Source organism: Lupinus angustifolius, chromosome LG03 (assembly GCF_001865875.1).
Source record: "Lupinus angustifolius cultivar Tanjil chromosome LG03, LupAngTanjil_v1.0, whole genome shotgun sequence".
Lineage (NCBI taxonomy): Eukaryota > Viridiplantae > Streptophyta > Magnoliopsida > Fabales > Fabaceae > Lupinus > Lupinus angustifolius.
The window spans coordinates 550534-569272 of NC_032011.1; the positions used below are offsets into that span (position 1 = coordinate 550534).

Below are 18739 nucleotides of genomic sequence, written 5' to 3' on the forward strand. Positions count from 1 at the left end.
TTTTAAGCTTTTTGCTGCTACCACCATTATTAGGTACTCTCTATTATTGTCACATTCATGTGATATCATTTTCTTTTCAATAATGGTTGATAAGAGTCATGATTAAAGTAGTTATAGTGGTCTAAGTGGTGGTACTTACTATGTTTGTGATTATAATTAATGTGAGTAGTAACAACGATAGAAACAATGATGATAACGATGATGATTGTTAAGTCAAAATAATGATTACTTTAAGAGCAATAATGATTAAGGTAGTAGGGATGGTTGATGTGATGACAACAACATTGTGGAAATAAGCCTTTAGGAATGAATTTGTTTTGTGTGTGTGCAAAGATGTAGGTCTAAGTAAGAAATTTATATTTAAATACTTACCTTCTTCTAATACATCATTTTGTTAATGAAATATATTATTTTTCATATTTTTATAAATCCCTCAAATAATATACTGTCATAATAATTTATTTATGAATGATGGATTTTACGACATATAAAAGTTATACAATATTAATAAATTTATCCTTCTATCCTAATTAGTGACTTATAAATTAGGACACGTCCAAATTACTAATTTTAAATAAAATATAAATAATTTAAAAAATGTAATATTTAGATATTAGTAATGTAAAAATTTATATATTATAATATATAATTTATTGTTCATTTGTACTGCTATTTTTCCAAGAGTTAATAACCATAAACAATGTGTTATTAATGGTTTGAAACTATATGCGTGGCATGTAATAATTTCTCAAAGAATGTTTCTGCAATAATTCATAATAAGATATGATCTAATCTTGTTCGAGTCGACTAACTCTTCCAACGAACATTTTTGATTCACAATACTCGAACCCAATACATTAGTTGGTAAAAGTGTTGCTACTTGCTACAATACTAATTTCTTAAACCATTCCATTTCAATTTCAATTTAGAATGAAATGATTTGATCTTAAATTCTTCAACATATAACATGTCATCTGAATCTCACTCCGATCTTCCCGTTCATCTCCACTTTCCGCCACTCACATCAAGCCTCTTCGACGCCGAAGAAGATTCTCCGAATCAAGAACCAAACGGCGTCGTTCACGGATCTTCTTCTCTTCCTCAACCTCAATCACTCGATGAGGTTTCAATTCGAGCCCTCATACCTTCATCTGAACCCTCAAGCCCTAGTAGTAGCGGTTATGCCGGCGAAAGAGGTAGCGTTAGCACCACCGCTACTAGCATTGTCTCCGAAATTCATGAGATCGTAGTTCAGCATGAAATTGAAGAGTTGACTATCGATGATGATCAATATCATGATGCTGTGTCTAATTGCAACGACCACGTACCTACCGGGAAACTACGTAGCGATGATGAGGTATGTATAGATATTCATTGTAGAAGAAATTGATTCATTACGTTGCCATAGACAAGTTGTGATTAGTGCATTTGACTCACTCTCTGTAAGTAAATGAAAAAAAGAAACTATGTTTGGATTTGTTTAAAGACAATTTAGGAAAATATGAATGAAGTCAAAACTTTACTCATTGAGTCCAATTGTACCTTAGATTTAATTCATGAAGATTAAATGCCTTTAAACCACTTCAAAATAATATGGAGTGTAGTATAAGGGTTCATCTTTAGAAATGCGGGAAAGTGTGGTTGCAGAACCACGCCTAAATCATAATATTGCATCTTTGATCGCGGTTCGAAACTGCAATTTAAAACACGCTGCAACAGACATGGTTGTTGCCTTGTGATCTAGAAGTCACAAGTTCAAATTCTGGACCTATGCGGGTAAGGTTGTGTACATTTATCTTCTTACAGTGGGCCACCCATTTTAATAAAGGGTCCATTTTATGGGAAAATATGTTGTCAAATTTAAAATTGTCTGATTCTCCATGTGATCTAGATTTTTAATGTATAAGATAAAGGGAAACTGTAGTGAAATAAGCACTATTGTAGAATCATAGGTGTGTTATCAAGGGGAAGTTCTAGATGCACACTTGACATTGTTCTGCAGATTTTTTCCTTTGAATTATTAGAATACAGATTATATTTGTGGGATACAATCTTTTAAATCATAAAGTAATGTCTCTAGTTAGCTTTCTACTTTTAAATCAAAAAGGGCGGCATGGGGAAATGGGAAATGAATCTGACACTTGGCTCTTTAAGCTTTGACCACAAATTAAGATTGTTTTGGTTTCAAGCATTGACTTGCGATCAACTGTGATAGATAATGTGATTTATACTACGAATCATTCAGCAATTCTGGTTATGTACTTTAGCTTTGCTGATGCAGGATGATTCTTCCATGTCATGGAGGAAAAGGAAGAAGCATTTTTTTGTTCTGAGTCATTCTGGCAAACCAATATATTCTAGGTCAGTGTTTATCAACTCCTCACATAGTCAAATGAGCTTCACTCAGTTGTTATTCATCTCCTTTCCAGGATTATTGCCTCGAACTTCTTGTTTTGTTCCTCTGTTTATTGTTTCAAACTTTTGACTCCTTTCAGGTATGGAGATGAACACAAGCTTGCTGGATTTTCAGCGACTTTGCAAGCAATCATTTCCTTTGTGGAGAACGGGTATTGTGGCTGTCTTTATTCTGGTTATAGCCTGATTGTTTCTTATCACAGCAATGTTCCTAACCTATGTTTGGTTGATTCTTTTCTGGATATATAATTTGAGAGGGACTTTCCAACCTTTCTTCCTCCTGTTTTCAGAGGTGATCGTGTCAAATTGGTGAGGGCTGGGAAGCATCAGGTCTGATTTCTCGCAAAAAGCTTTTGTTGTGGAATATACAGCTTCATTTTTGAATTGCTTAAAAGCCATCACTCCAAACCCTTTTGATTATTTCAAATTGGTTTTTTAATCTTTGCTTAGTGTAAATTAGACATACTAGCTATATGCTTTGCCTTTTGGTTGCTGAGCTTCTCTTCTCATATTTAGTAGTGTTTGGAGAAAGATGGCTTTATTTGTCTTTGATGTTGTGAAATCTTATTTTGAAGTTGTAGTGTAGGTGGTTTTTCTTGTGAAAGGACCAATTTACTTAGTCTGCATCAGCTGCACAGAAGAGCCTTATGAGTCATTAAGGGGGCAGTTGGAGCTTATTTATGACCAGGTATAACTAGCTGTAAATGTGTATACGAAAGAAAATATCAGATTCATTTGCTTGCTCACCGTTCTTGCATCTTCAACATCTATGCTTCTCACTTTACTAGTGCATCTTTCTTTTAGTCATTTAAATGGTCTAGTTTTGTTGTAACAGTTATATAATACATCCCAATTGTTGATGCATATGCAGATGATTGTTATACTGACAAAGTCAGTAAACAAATGTTTTGAGAGGAATCCGAAGTTTGATATGACACCCTTGCTTGGTGGAACAGATATTGTCTTCTCTTCACTAATCCAATCTTTTAGTTGGTTTGTTTCTCTGCTCTGAATGCATCTGGTCATATTCTATTAAAGGATAGTCAATGAAATCTTTTCTTCAGCATGAGTGTGTTTTAGGTTCTTTTTTGTTTGTAATTTTCTGTGTATTTGTTGGAGTGGAGATTTTTTGTTTGATTAATATTCCTGGCTTCCTAACATTCTATTTTAGATTTTAGTAGTAAACATTGTTATCTGTCTGATCTATCAGGAATCCAGCTACATTTCTTCACGCATACACCTGTCTTCCTCTTGCATATGCAACAAGGCAGGCTGCTGGTGCTATCTTGCAAGATGTTGCTGATTCAGGTGTTCTGTTTGCAATACTGATGTGCAGGCACAAGGTTTAGTGCTGTTTCAATGTGCCTAATTACATACTTCAATAAAACGATACAATAACGCGTTAAAGGGTGAATGCAGGTAATCAGTCTAGTTAGTGCTCAGAAAGCTACTCTTCATCCAGATGATATGCTGCTGCTGGCCAACTTTGTTATGTCATCAGAATCTCTTAGGCAAGTAGACTGGCAATATTTCTGTCTTTCATATAGCATATTACATATGGTTTGGTGGTATAATTAACATTCTGTCAAATTGATGTTTGACGGTAATGGTATAGCAGACTTTTCATTCATTTATTTCAGCATGTACCATTGTTATGGATCCTACAAGCAGCAAAATAACTTAGCAGTAGGAATTAGAAAAAAAATTGGACTTCAAAATTCTTTGCTTTATGATACCGTTATACACTTCCTTATTCTCTTGGGCTACAATATGCAGGACATCAGAATCATTTTCTCCTGTTTGCTTGCCAAGATACAACTCTTTGGCATTTATGTATGCTTATATCCATTTTTTTGATGTGAGTCATTTAGACAATTGGTGCATTTGCCATGTTTTACATTTAGTTCTTAAATCACAACTTTATTTATCTGTGGCAGGCTGACACTTACTTGATGTTGCTGACCACTAGTTCAGATGCATTTTACCATCTTAAGGATTGCAGGTAAATAATGAATAATCTGACCTTCTATTGCATCGGAATTGTAGCAATTACCTTTCTTGTATGATTTAGAACTTTACCTGCCAATTGATAGGATTCGTATAGAAATGGTCCTTTTGAAGTCAAATGTCCTTAGTGAAGCTCAGAGATCCTTGCTAGATGGTGGAATGCGTGTTGAGGATCTGCCACCCCTACCTCATTCTGGATCATCTTCTCATTTGGGCCAAAACAGGCTTCCATTGGATTCTCCTGACAGATTGAGAGAACCTAATTCTGGCATTGGTGGTGCTGCTGGGTTGTGGCATTTCATATATCGTAGTATATATCTGGATCAATATGTATCTTCAGAGTTCTCATCACCAATTAACACTCCTCAGCAGCAAAAAAGGTAGCAGTAACTTATTGCTGTTAATGCTGCTATAGGGTTTTCTTTATGTCAGAAGCATAACCTGATTTCATTGATACAGGCTCTACAGAGCTTACCAGAAACTTTTTGTGTCAATGCATGATAAAGGAACTGGGCCACACAAAACTCAGTTTAGAAGGGATGAAAACTACGGTAATAAATGCTGTGCTTTATGCTTAAGACATCCCAGATATGGATATATGTGAAGACAAGCTAATTTATACTCTTTTTTGTGCTGTGAAAAATCAACTCTGCCATTGGAAAACTGAACCTTTTGAGTGATCTACAACTCTAAAGAATTTAACCTTTTTGTTTTGCTAGCTTTTTGAGTTATAAAGTGCCGCTACGTTTCCATGCTTCATTGAACTCTGATCAAAACTAATATGTTGCAGCTCTTCTTTGTTGGGTGACCCAAGATTTTGAACTCTATGCTGCATTTGATCCCCTTGCAGACAAGGTATCTTTTAAAATAGATGAATATAACTCCTATAGTTTCTATTAACTTTTACAAAATGAATGTCAATGTCCCTATATTTTTGTTAGTACCTAATGTAGGTTCATAATTAACCCCATGCAGGCCTTGGCAATAAAAACTTGCAACCGAGTGTGTGAATGGGTAAAAGATGTGGAAAGTGGAATATTTTTTCTCGGAACTAGCCCCTTTTCATGGTGATGCTCTCTCAAATACTGTAAACATTCATCACAAACTTTATTTAAATAAAATTTCTATACCATTTATTCAGAACATTTATTATTAGTAATAGTTGTGAAGAAATTGTGAAGAAAAATAGCAATTCATTGTTACTATTTACTATTGTATGTGATAATAAAGTAGAGATGTTTTTTTAGGATATTATATAAGTAGTAGTTTTTAGAAATTAAATTAAGATTTGTTAAAGAAAAATGATATTTTTTAATTCTTTTTTATATTATAGTTTGGAACTTGAAGTCAATTTTAACTAATGAAGTTTTGAGAATGGCAAGAATTCTAAATAAGGCTTTGAGGGAAACTTATACCAGATTTATTTTTATTTAAAATTGTCACAAATTTTATTCTCTAAAATATAAAGATGGTTTGAATAAACTATGAATCGTTCTTCATCTCTTTAATTTTGTATCAACTTGGTGAAGAATAAGAGTGTTATTAGTAATTTATAATATTAAATAAAGGTGACAAAATGCATCGTAGTTTCTTAAGGTTATTATAACATAGCAATATTTGAAAATCAAATCGAGGTTTTTTCAAAAAAATAAGCGATTTTGAAACTCATAGTTTTAAGGCTAGTGTTTGAAACTTAAAATTGACAAAATCATAAAAATGTCAAACTTCGTAAATAAATTTGAAAACAAAAATACTTCTGGAGTTTCAAAATATAATTTTAATGCTTCCAAAGTATTATATCATTTTTAATGAGAGAACTTGATAAAATTTTATTTTAAAAGTATTATATTTTTTGCGTCTCAAAATTTAATTTTCATGATGAAAAAATAGACCAAAGATAAATTAAATCTTCATCTCTGTAATTTTATGTTCAATTGATGAAAATAATAATATAATATTGGTAATTAGAAACCATAATATAATATTAAGATGTTATTAGCAATAGTAACTAAAGTAAGTAATAATAGAATAAAGTTTATATCTTTCACCATATTATATACATAATAGTATTTGAAAATCAAATTAAGATTGTTAAAAGTAATTAGTTAAAATCAATTTCTAAAGATAAAATTTTCAAAAATATCACACATGCTAAATAAACTTAAAATTAATTACTTTTTAAATCTAGAAATATTTTTTTATCATCCTTAAGTAGAATACAATTTTCAAGAAAGTTGGAATCTATTTTATTTTTTATTTGAAATTGTTACTACTTTTACTCTCGAAAATTAAATTTCCAACTAAAAGGGAAAATTAAAAAGATTATTTGAATAAATTAAATATTTATCAATCTTTATAATTTTATATCAAATTAGTGAAAAATAATAATATGATATGAGTAATTATTAATAGTAAATAATGTTTGCGAAGAATAGAATTATAGTTTCTTTAAGGTTAATAGTGCTATTTCTAAATAGAATTGTGATTTTAAAACAAAAAAATGAATGATTTATTGTTATTTCTCAAATTCTTATTTGAAACTTAGAACATGGTGAATTTTGAAAATCCCGAATATGCTTAATAAATTAGGGCAAAATATTTTTAGAGTCTCAAAATACACTTTTGATATTTAAAAATTATAATAACATTTTAAATGGTGAAATTGATACCAAATATATATTTTTTGAAATTATTACTAGATTGGTTGCTAAAATTAAATTTTAATAGAACCATGATTTGAATAAATTAAGAACCATCCTTCACCTATATAATTCCATATCAAATTAGTGATGAATAATACCATATTATTAATAAGCAACAATCAATAAAGTAGATAATAATAAATAATTTTTTTTATCTCTTCCAATAATTAAATAATAAATATTTAAAAAAACCAATAATAAAAATTAATACATGTAATTAGTGATTTACATCTTATATAAGCAGACGAGATGCTAACATACTTTTCAATTCATAATGGACTCTCAAATTTAGATCTCTAATTTAAAGACTAATGTACTTCACATTTTGCTTAAAATATAGTTTTTACATTTTAACCGTAAAAAACATAGTGATAACTCAACCAAGTGTAAATGTAGAACTGATCTTCGACTAAAAATTAGAATGCACCAATAGATAAATTTCGAAAGTATTTCTATTGTTTCGAAGTTGAGTAATAGAGAAGGAAATATTTTAAAGATTTTCTGTACTTCATCTAGAACTCTCCACATGTCCCATATTAAAAGTTCCTTCAATTTGAAGTTTTTTCTTGGTTAAAACATCTCAAATTATCTAAAAGGTTTTACTTAAATTTTATAGTTACATTATTATTTATCTATAACCGTTAATTACATTAAAACAATATTTTGTATTATCATTATTTGCTTAACCTTCCATTACTGTCCCATCTAATTTTCATACTCCAAACACAAAGAGGAAGTTTAGTTTGATTAGTCTTACTTTCTCATTCATTTCTTCTCACGGTCTCGTCTCCTCGTAACTCTATACGTTCTTAGAAATAGAGACACCACAAGTAATATAACATGTGAATTCACACCTTATATACTATCCCATCCGAACACGATAATCAATATATGAGTTTTAAACATTATTATTAGATTCATATATATTTAATTATCATCGAGTTTTTAAACCATTAATAAAAATGAATGATATAACCTTTATACTCATAATATATAGATATGCATAGCATAGACATGCCATATAGCATGATGTGAAATTTTACTCCAAATTGGAAGTGACATTCATAGCTCCTCCTACAATTATTCAAATTTAGATATTTCTATCTATTTTCCCACAAAATTAGGGTTTTGTAACACCATTTTTCTTCTTTTTCCCCCTTAAACTCCATAATCACCATCTTCTACTAGATTCACCACTCCTTTTTTCACGCTTTACAGATCCAATATGTTTTGGAAGATCCCTTCTCTTTCTGCTACCTCTCTTGTGAGTATGCATTTAAACTCATTAATTTAACCACCTTCATTTACTCATTCCCAATTATGAATTTATCTATGTATCTCTTTTATTTTAATTAATTGATATTTTTGAACATTCCTAACTCACTATCTTTCCTTTAATTTGTGCTATTATTGCTTGGATCAATGACCTTAGTTGTAACTTGTTATGGTTTTCTTAGTTTAGAATTAGATACACTAACTTAATAGGGAACCCTTGTTTTCAATTTGCTGCTTGTTTTGACGAGTTTGAAGCTTTAGTACCTTACTATGTTGGGAGGATTTTTGTGATAATTGATGTTAATTTTCAAATTAATTAAGCATATTACTTGTTTTGGAAGTGAAGACACGCGTCGGTAGTTCAGTTGTTAGAGCTAAGGAATACAAGTTGAGTAGCGGGTTTCGATCCCCGACAAATGTGTCTCGTGCCAATTTAACTTTCCATACCCCCACGCCCTCCCCAAGTCCCATTAGGGGGCCGTCTAGGAGCCTTACTATGAGGCGTTGGGCCCATCTTCCAGGCCCACATGTTGAATCATTGGTCATACAAAAAGAAATGCGAAGATGACACTCGCTATATTTCGATTTCGTGAAATCGATAACCCTGCGAATCTGCTGAAGATTTTGCTTTAACTTTGCGATAGATTTATCATGAGTCATTGGTTTGTAAGTTCTGATGATTTGCTTTACTCTCAAGAGCGGTAGTATTTTGTTTTATATAGCTTGATTATGATACATGGTTACATGCGATTTTATTGATTGGATCCTCAAAATTGAGCGCTGAAGTTTTTAAGAGAGCGGATTAATTGTGATCAAAGTCTGAAGTAGCTTAAAGCTTGCATAGCTTATTTTCATAATTCCTCTATGTCTTCTTTTTGTAACCCTTAAAGTTCAATTTTGTGTTGCTGGTGTTGTACAGGTGGATGAATTATTAGACAAGGAGAATTTCACTTTGGAAGAGCTTTTGGATGAAGAGGAAATAATCCAAGAATGCAAAGCCCTAAACAGCCGTCTCATCAACTTGTATGTTTTTGCTCAATTTGAATCAATTGAGTTTTCCCTTCCACCGGCACTAACAAATTTCACAGTTTTGTGCACATTTCATATCTGCTCAATTTTTGTGTTGATGACTTGATAACTTGAAGTATATGTAATTACATAAAGAACAGATCCATATGCAAATTTACAGATGATTAATTTTCTACTTTCCCCCTTTTAGTCTGAGAGATCGAGCTCAGGTTGAGCAGTTGTTACGCTACATCGTTGAAGAACCACCTGAAGATGCTGAAAGCAAACGGGCATTAAAGTACGCAATATTAACAGAAAACTTGTTGATCTTATGAAAAAAATAGAAAACTTTCTGTGAAAGAACATCTTATTCAATGTTTCAACTTTCTTGTTACCATCTGATCATTTGTCTGTAATTTAGGTTTCCGTTCATTGCCTGTGAAATTTTTTCATGTGAAGTCGATGTTATTTTGAAGACCTTGGTGGACGAAGAAGAGGTTTATATTTCATTCTATTTGACATTTTATTATGAGTTTTGAGGTTGTATGATAATGCTTTTATTGATATCTCTTTCCAATTTTTGTAATATCAGCTGATGAACTTATTATTCTCCTTCTTGGAGCCTAATCGTTCTCATAGTGCCTCTCTGGCTGGCTACTTTAGCAAGGTATATGTTTGATGAAGTTGGAAATTTAGTTTTCATGACATTGTATTGATGTGGCTTATCTGATTTTAATTGAACTGTTTGCTTGATACTGATTTTTATGCCATTTTACAGGTCGTCATTTGCTTAATGATTCGAAAGACAACGCAACTTATGAATTATGTTCAAGTAAGTAAAACAATATGTTTTGTAATTTAATCTTGATATTTAAAATTTTATGATGTACCATAGCACAAGCACTATTGGGTATAAATATACTTCTTTTTCTTCTCGAAACCTTAATGTGAAGCAGTTGTTTGTTTATGCCACAATTGAGGTGTATGTTATGCAGTCTCTATGTTAAATCATATTTCATTCATGATTCAGCATGCTCTCTGCAGGCCCATCAGAATATTTTCCGCCAACTGGTTGATTTGATAGGAACTACATCCATTATGGAGGTAAACTTCTATTATATTGTTATCAATATTAACAACGCTGATATTTTGCTGATGTGCTACATTGGATTCTGAGATCAATTCTTTGAACAGGTTTTGGTTCGGCTAGTAGGAGCTGATGACCATGTGTATCCCCATTTTACAGATGTGGTGCAATGGTTGGCTGAGAGCGACCTCCTTGAGATGATTGTTGACAAACTAAGTCCATCTGTAAGTGAAGCATTCTATCTAGGTTTATGTTCCTTAAGCCAGCTTTTACACATTAGCTGTATGGTGCTTTTGCACATAACTATATGCCAAATGTCATCTGTCGGATATTCTCGGACAGATCTAGAAAATTTTGTGTGTGTGTGTGTGGGGGGGGGGCTAAGAATTCATACTCACTTCTATATTTCCTGCCTTGGAATATATCACTGGTGAATTGAAATAACTAGAATTCAATTGTCAGGAATATTTCTTTTCTAGTATAATAACTAGAATTAAAATAGTTTCTCCCTGCACGAAGAAACACTCATCATTTTGTTGCGTATATATTTATGGGCCACAAAAACTGACAAGTAAATGGTCTTTTCATTTAACTATTTCAAACAAGAACCAGGGTAGGTTAAACAAAGCAAGAAGAAGTATTTTCAATTAACAGCACACTTATATGAAAAGAAGAAAATAAATAGAGGACAAATGGGCCAGGGCCCACGTCGTCCCTCATCCATCACTCTTTGAACCTACCCTACCTAGCCAATACATGCCCATTATTAAGTGATTCTGGGTATGCTATAGGAGTTACATGAGGCTATGTTCTCTGATGGAGTTAACATTGTCCACTCCAGACTATAGGAGTTAACATTGTCCACTCCAGACTAATGCTATACTAGCGGGGTTGAGTTTTTCACAGAACTATAAATTTTTATGGGATATAAGTGGAGTAATTGTGAAAGTCCTATTAAGTGACAATATTTCACGTACATGATTTTTAAAGGCTCTTGGCCTCCCGTCTGTCTTTGTCTGACAACTTGTTTTATTTTTCAACCAGAGTCCTCCTGAAGTCCATGCCAATGCAGCTGAAACCTTATGTACAATAACTCGAAGTGCCTCATCTACTTTAGCAATTAAACTTTCAAGCCCAAGGTTTGTATTGCTAGGCGTTTATGGTTTTTCTTCAAATTTGTACCTGTGAATAATAATTTTTTTAATATGCAGCTTTGTTTCAAAATTTTTGGGTCATGCATTGGAAGATTCACACTCGAAGTCTAGCCTTGTGAACTCACTTTCAGTGTGTATTTCTTTGTTAGATCCCAAAAGATCTTCTATTTCACCTACCCTTTTTCAGTCATTCGGAAGTCAGCACATGTATGAGCCGTCTATTCCTGTAAACCCAGAGACTATTGGTGCTATGCTTCCTAAACTTAGTAAGCTTGCATTGATTTTATTTGTGTTTGCCTATGTGGTAAAGAGTTTATATGCTTGATACTTGGGTTTTCAATTTAGTTATGTTACCTGTTTATAGTATTTTTTATTTATAAGATGCATGCTTATTTTGATTTCATTTTAAAACTAAAGAAAATACCAAGAGGGTGAGTCCAAGTATAAAGGTGGTATACTGAGGAGCGCTCAAGAAAGGGGAAAGATATATTTTTAGTTTGCTGGGATTTTATATTATTGCTGGAATGCTGTGGGGTTTGTAGGTATACAGAGGAGTGCCCAAGAAAGGGGAATGACATATTTTCTTTTTTTGTTATAAGACAGGTTGACTTTCTATGAACAAGTGAGACTTTATCTATATGTTTCTTTTTGCTACCACTTTTTCTACATTTCTCTATAGTTCCTTATATTTCATCAATAAATATCAATATGTTTTTTGGTTAAGCAGCTGTACAATTTAGTCTTGTCAGGGTTTCATGGGTGTTGGTGAGTAGTTGTGTGCCATGTGTGTCTTTTGATTATTCCAGAATTGAAGGTTTGAACAGTGATTTGGCCACCTTTTCTTTTGATTGATACAAAAATCTGTCAAACTTTGTTCAAGTAGACTTATGGCATCATAAATAATATTGCTTATTTTGTCTGCAGGTGAATTGCTTAAACTTTTGAATTTGTCATCCGATGAAAAAGTACTGCCTACAACATATGGGGAATTACGTCCTCCACTTGGGAAGCATCGATTAAAGGTTTGTTGTTACATGTTTTATCATAAATTTGATATGCATGGGGTATCCCCATCTGAACTAGGTTGAATTTTGGTTGATTGAGGTTGAATTCTTGTTCCAAAGATCACCTTCACCATGTACTTGAAAGTTCAAACCTTTTTATTCAATTATTTATTTTCCTCTGCTAGGTTAACGTGATTGTGTACTTTGAGTATATTTTCTTTTTATGACCCATATGCAATTAATTTCAGATTGTTGAGTTCATGGCAGTACTTCTAGAAACTGGAAATGAAGTGGCAGAAAAAGAAATGATCAACTCAGGAACCATACGACGAGTTATTGATCTTTTCTTTGAGTACGCAACCATTAATTTTCTTTGACAGAGATGTAGATATTTAGAGAATCTTTGATATCTTCTATGAATCTTTCTTTATGATAACACATTTTTGAACTGGTCTATGTGTGCTCTACTAATACAGGTACCCATACAATAACTCATTACACCATAATGTAGAAAGTATCATAATATCTTGTTTGGAGAGCAAAACAGATGTCATTGTTGATCATCTTCTTCAAGAGTGTGATTTAATTACTCGATTTATCCAAGCAGACAAACAGTCTATTCTCTATGCTGATAGCAATCAGGTAAACTGAGACTTCAAACTGATAGATTGGAGGTCATTGTCTTCGTCATTGCTACTTCTGGTTGTGTATTAGTCTTGGTCATGGAACTCATGTTACATTGCAGCCAACAGTACCTACTGCTGGAAAACGGGCACCACGGACAGGAAACTTGGGGCATATTACTCGAATTGTTAACAGACTTGTTCACTTGGCACATAACCGCAGCCACATACTGAAATATCTTGAGGTTAGTTGTGTAAAACATTGGTAGGTACAGCGAAAGTTCACATTTTTTTTTGCAGTGACCTTTTACTTTTTTTGGGTATTAAGTGAACTTTTCTATTGTATCTATGAATATTTGAAATTTTGAATTATGACTGGATTCGGTATCCTTGACAAATATGCTTTGAGGCTGCTAAATCTGCTCAAAGACTCATCTAGAAAAAGATTTTGATGGCCCCTTAACGTTCTTCTGCTAAAGCCCATTTTGTTTGGCATCAAGGATTCAAATCCTTGATGTGCATAGTTCTCTCTAATAATCATCTCACTTTCACTAACAGTGGGATCAACAGTGTTCAGACACTAGACCCCTAAGGAACTGTTTTTTCTTCTGAAGTACTGCCACTGTTTTGTCTACAACTCTGCATTATTCAATTAGAAAATTAAAAGTTATCATTTTGGGATTTTTCTCCTAGGATCTCCTTTTCTCTAATAAAGATTTCTTTAAATACCTCAACTTGATTTGTTCGACATCTGCAGGAAAATAGTGAGTGGAATGAGTGGCAAGCTATTGTTCTTGAGGAGCGTAATGTGGTTCAGAATGTTCAAGGTTGGGCTTGTGGGTAAGTTCTGATCTCAACTATGCGGATCTAAATGGTTAGCTAGCTTGTTATTGGGAGGATCAGGATTTTTTTACATAAAGTCTTTGTTGCAGTGACATAATGTAAGCAGGCAAGGCCATGCCCTTACGTGGGCAGTCTTGTGACCACTAGTGAGGTTATGCTGATTGCTGACCAATAAGGGATGGGAGAAGGGCTTGATTTTTAATGAACTGCATTAAAAATATAGTGCAAGGGTTGTAATGTAATTTAAAATTTTGACTGTACCAAGTTTTTTATATGCCATATTTTGATTAGCATATTTTATGATAAGGCTGTAATAACTATAAATATCTGTCGTTCACTTTTCTTCCTTTTAATATCTGAACTACAGTTATAATATCTCTGATTCTGCATTTTATGTTTTGGTTATTTGTTCACTTTGTTAGGCTGTGACTCAGTCAGTCATTTCTTTTTTTTATTTATCTCATTTCTTTTTGGTTTTTCATGTGCAGACGTCCAATTGCTTTGCAAGATAGGATGAGGGATAGTGATGATGATGATCTTCATGACAGGGACTATGATGTTACAGATTTAGCAAATAACTTAAGCCAGGCTTTTAAATATAAAATTTATGGTACTGATGATAATGAAGAGGTCTGTAGTTGCGTGACTCTCTGTGCATGATTTTGCCTGTTGGTGTATTTGTGCATTGTGAATCCTTTCCCTTTGTTAGTTTCCTAGATTTATCTTTTGGGTTGGCACTGCCCACTTATATAGTGGACTGATACTTTGATTGACTTCGCAGGAACATGGTGGCCTTGATCGAGATGATGAGGTAGTACTTTTTTCTTTCAAAAAATACTTTTTGGTAACTGCCATAATATTATTTTGTTGATTTTGGGATCTCCAGAACCAATCCAGATCTGAAAAATGAGTCTTTCATTTGGGAATTGGGTGCTTGTCTGTTCCTCAACAAAATCATTAAAATTCTTACAGATTTAGCATGTGCTATAATTTGTAATTTTTCTATTTGAGCATTAGTTGTCGTACTTTTGAGTGTGTGCCAGGTGGTATAGTCAAATAGTCTTGTAAATAAACCATAACATCTATTAATCTTGCACTTGTTTTTACTAATTTGATACCAAAATTTATTTGTATGAACTGCAGGATGTCTACTTTGACGATGATTCTGCACAAGTAGTGATATCATCCCTAAGACTCGGTGATGATGATCAAGGGAGGTGAGTATTTTTGTTTCATCACATGACTGGTACTTTTGTTTTGATGAATCTGATTTGACAAGTGCATTAATCAAGCAGTCTGATGTTTTAAGCAAAGTTGAATGATGATAGTATATTCGATAAGTAAAATGTTAGTCTTACTAGTCTACTTTGCCTGGCATAGATCTTTTCAGGTTTTCCTGTATGTTTCATCTTCCTAATGGCATCTGCTAACTTTTTACGCACTTTTCAAGATGAAGACATAGTGTAGGACTGTAGGTCTTTTAGGATCTAGTGACAGATTAAAGAAATAAATATACTTCAAATGCAACTATGCAAGAATGAAATACATATTAGAATTTAGATGTTGAAGAAACAACATACTCTGAGCCATATTTACATCAAGAAGTGCTTATAGATCTGTATGGGATATTTCTTCCTTTTCACTAGATCCTCGTCCCATTTTTGGCTGTTGAGACTGCAGTAGTTGATTATGAATCTTCATATTCTGCGTTCGTTCCTAACAACCTGAAGATATTTGGTTTCAGTTTTCTGCTTCATGGTGTTGTCTTTTGTCACTACTCCATATGCTATTCTTTTGCACTAGATGTGAAAATTGGTATCGTGGTGACATGGTCAGGCTAAGTGATAAAAAGTAGATAGCAGATGGATGCCAATTTACATTTGAGTTTTGGAACATAGGGTCAGCAAATTACTACAGTATAGTTAACTTGACATTTATGCTTGGATATATACATTTTGAGGTAGATGCACAGTTCAAAATTATTGTTGAAGTTTGATGAGAGGAAATACATGATTGTTGATTAAGCTGAAATGATCATCATTAGCAGTTCTTGTAGAGTTGTAGTTTATCATGCAATCTTTTCGAGGCCATGTTTTCTTTTTCTTTTTTTATAGACGAAGTTTTTGACCGGAGGGGGAGGGGGAAATTGTGTAGTTGTCGGGGTTTATGTCCCACATCTCTATCAACTGAGCTACCTCTTGGGGACTTATTTTTTACATAATGTTGTATATATAAAATTAGAATTTTTTTCAAAAGGTTCATTTATATACCTACTTTCTTTTCTGACTGTATGATTCTGTCTGTGTTTATTTAATTCATCATTTGAATGTGGATATAAGAAATATAATTCTTTCATGCAGCAACCTTTTTACAAACTCCAACTGGTTTGCATTCCAAGATGATAGAATGGGTGATGCACCTGGGGATACGGGATCCTCGGAGATGATGGATGAGATAAACTTGAATGGTGCTGCAAATGGCGGTAACAGTAGTGACGACGAGGTAGTGGTTGGAGAGGATGAAGAATTGGATGAAAGCAAGAACACTGTGAATGATACATCTAGCATGAAGTTCAGTGGATTAACTGGTAGTTATTCTACGAATGAAGGCACTTTGACATTTGAAAATGAAAAGGCAAGTTTTTCAAATGATACGGGATTCTTCAATTTTGAAGCACCAGACAACGAAGACTTGTTCGGGGACAAGGCTTTACCTGCTTGGGTGGAATGGGGTGAACCTTCAGATGTGCAAGTTGCTGGCTCAGGCTTCAACCCCTTTGTGGATCAGGATGAGTCTAGTAACAGTATTTCCACTGAACCTCAACCAGGAAGCCGTAATCCTAATTCTCCTTCTAACGAGGAATCCATTCCTTCAAATGGGTCGCCAACTACTAAAGATTCATTCGTTGGCGATGGTGACATAAGTCATGGATCAGTGCCAGTACCCTCACTATTTGAAGAAGATGTTGAATTTGTAGGTGTAGAATTAGAAGGCACTGAGAAAGCAATGGAACAGGCTCTGAAAGAAGGGACAGTTGGGGAAGCAGGACCATTGAAAAAGAACATAGTCTCTAAAGTGACAGAAAAGGAAAATTCTCAAGAGGGTGGTTCTGGAATGAAGGAATTCAATGATGCTAATTACTGGAGAATTGATCAAAAGGTTGGTGTTCTGGAGTGATGGAAAATGATGGTATTAGTGGTAAACTTGTTTGTATGCTAGGTTGGACTAACACCATGAACCACATTCTTGGTTCTCAAGGTGCTTATGCAGCAAATTGTTGTACATTATATTTTTGTTTCAATTATATCCTATATCTGTTCTAGTACATTAACATTAAAGCTTGATTTCCCTTAAGTAACTCTCGGGTTCGAGTCTTGTGGATGACTGGGAGAGTTAGCCCCACTTATCTGTGGATGTTCCTGGCTTGGACAGGATTGCCTCTAGTGTGAGGGTACATGTGGGAAACCAAAAGAAAACATTAGACATTAAAGTTTGTTTATTATTTAAAGTTTTGCCCCTTACTGTAAGTGATTTATGGGTTTTCCTTCATTTATCGAATTTCACCATAGTCTAGTCTTCATTGCAGGACTTGTATCCTTATAGAAAGCCTTATAAAGCTTATTCTCATTCATTCTTTATATGAAGAGGATTTACTTATTCTAAGAGTAAGTTTTTTAAACTTCCTCCACATCTTAATCATCAATTCTAGGAAAATCCAATGATTTGAATTAGTGAGTAGATTTAAACTTTTAGATTCCCTTAAAATTAATGGTTAAGAGGTGGAGTAAATTTTTTAAACTTATTTTGAGAGTAAGTAGATCCTTTCTCTTACCTTAACCAACTAATGTGACTCCTAAGGATAATGATATAGGAATATTACTAACATTAAGAAACTATATCCAATTATGAGTAAGACAAATGGAAATTACTACTATGCTAGTATGAAGCAAGCCAATATTTGCAATGCAATGGCACAAAAAGTTAGAGAAGAAGAATACATAATGTTTCTATTTTCATTAGTGAAAGTGGGAGGAATAGTGACAAAGATACTTCACTATCTCAATGCAAATATGATCCATAAACTGAGTCAGATCGGAGAGTGTAGTTTTTCCCTTTAGTTTTAAGTGTAAATTTATCTTACTATAATATACGTAAGGATACAATACAAATGTAATGCCTATCTTATTTAATAGAAACAGACATATTAACTATATTTTTTAACAGAAAAGATGTATACACTGACGGTGTATGAGTTTTATACACTGTTACTACATCATCCACCATTCATATTTAATTATCATTGATTTTAAACTAACATTTCATAAATATTAAACTCACTTCTTAATTTTTGTGAAGAAATCTTAATGAAATAGTATTGAGTTTCACCTTATCTGAATCCTCAGCTTCTTTGATATATAGTTTGGTCAAGATCCCACGTGTGACTATGTCATAACTCAACATAACACTTGTTTTAAGGTGGTTTTCTTGGGATTAGGATGAAGTGTTTTCAGTCTTCAATGTCTCACGTGGAAATAGGATTCAAATTCATCAACCCCATGCAATGCAAAGCGTTCAATTTGTTGGTTCCAAATTCCAACTGGACATTACACTTGAGAATTGT

General features: G+C 33.3%; 2 protein-coding genes across 2 annotated transcripts; both read left to right on the forward strand.

The window, feature by feature from the left end:
- Positions 900 to 5668, forward strand: LOC109342745 (protein SAND-like). The gene is made up of 14 exons (XM_019580724.1): positions 900 to 1357; positions 2282 to 2361; positions 2496 to 2567; positions 2706 to 2745; positions 3002 to 3103; positions 3287 to 3408; positions 3626 to 3758; positions 3835 to 3926; positions 4192 to 4273; positions 4353 to 4417; positions 4509 to 4802; positions 4882 to 4973; positions 5213 to 5277; positions 5398 to 5668. The coding sequence occupies exons 1-14, from the start codon at positions 968 to 970 to the stop codon at positions 5491 to 5493; spliced, it is 1725 nt and encodes a 574-aa protein (XP_019436269.1). The 5' UTR covers positions 900 to 967; the 3' UTR covers positions 5494 to 5668.
- On the forward strand, positions 8147 to 17698 carry LOC109342749 (serine/threonine-protein phosphatase 6 regulatory subunit 1-like). Its single transcript, XM_019580729.1, has 20 exons — positions 8147 to 8388; positions 9319 to 9422; positions 9619 to 9705; positions 9829 to 9904; positions 10000 to 10074; positions 10186 to 10239; positions 10452 to 10511; positions 10602 to 10718; positions 11539 to 11633; positions 11706 to 11914; positions 12573 to 12670; positions 12901 to 13004; positions 13129 to 13294; positions 13398 to 13520; positions 14033 to 14115; positions 14607 to 14748; positions 14900 to 14929; positions 15262 to 15335; positions 16479 to 17444; positions 17596 to 17698. Exons 1-19 carry the CDS (start codon positions 8350 to 8352, stop codon positions 17293 to 17295), a joined length of 2553 nt encoding a protein of 850 aa, XP_019436274.1. The 5' UTR covers positions 8147 to 8349; the 3' UTR covers positions 17296 to 17444; positions 17596 to 17698.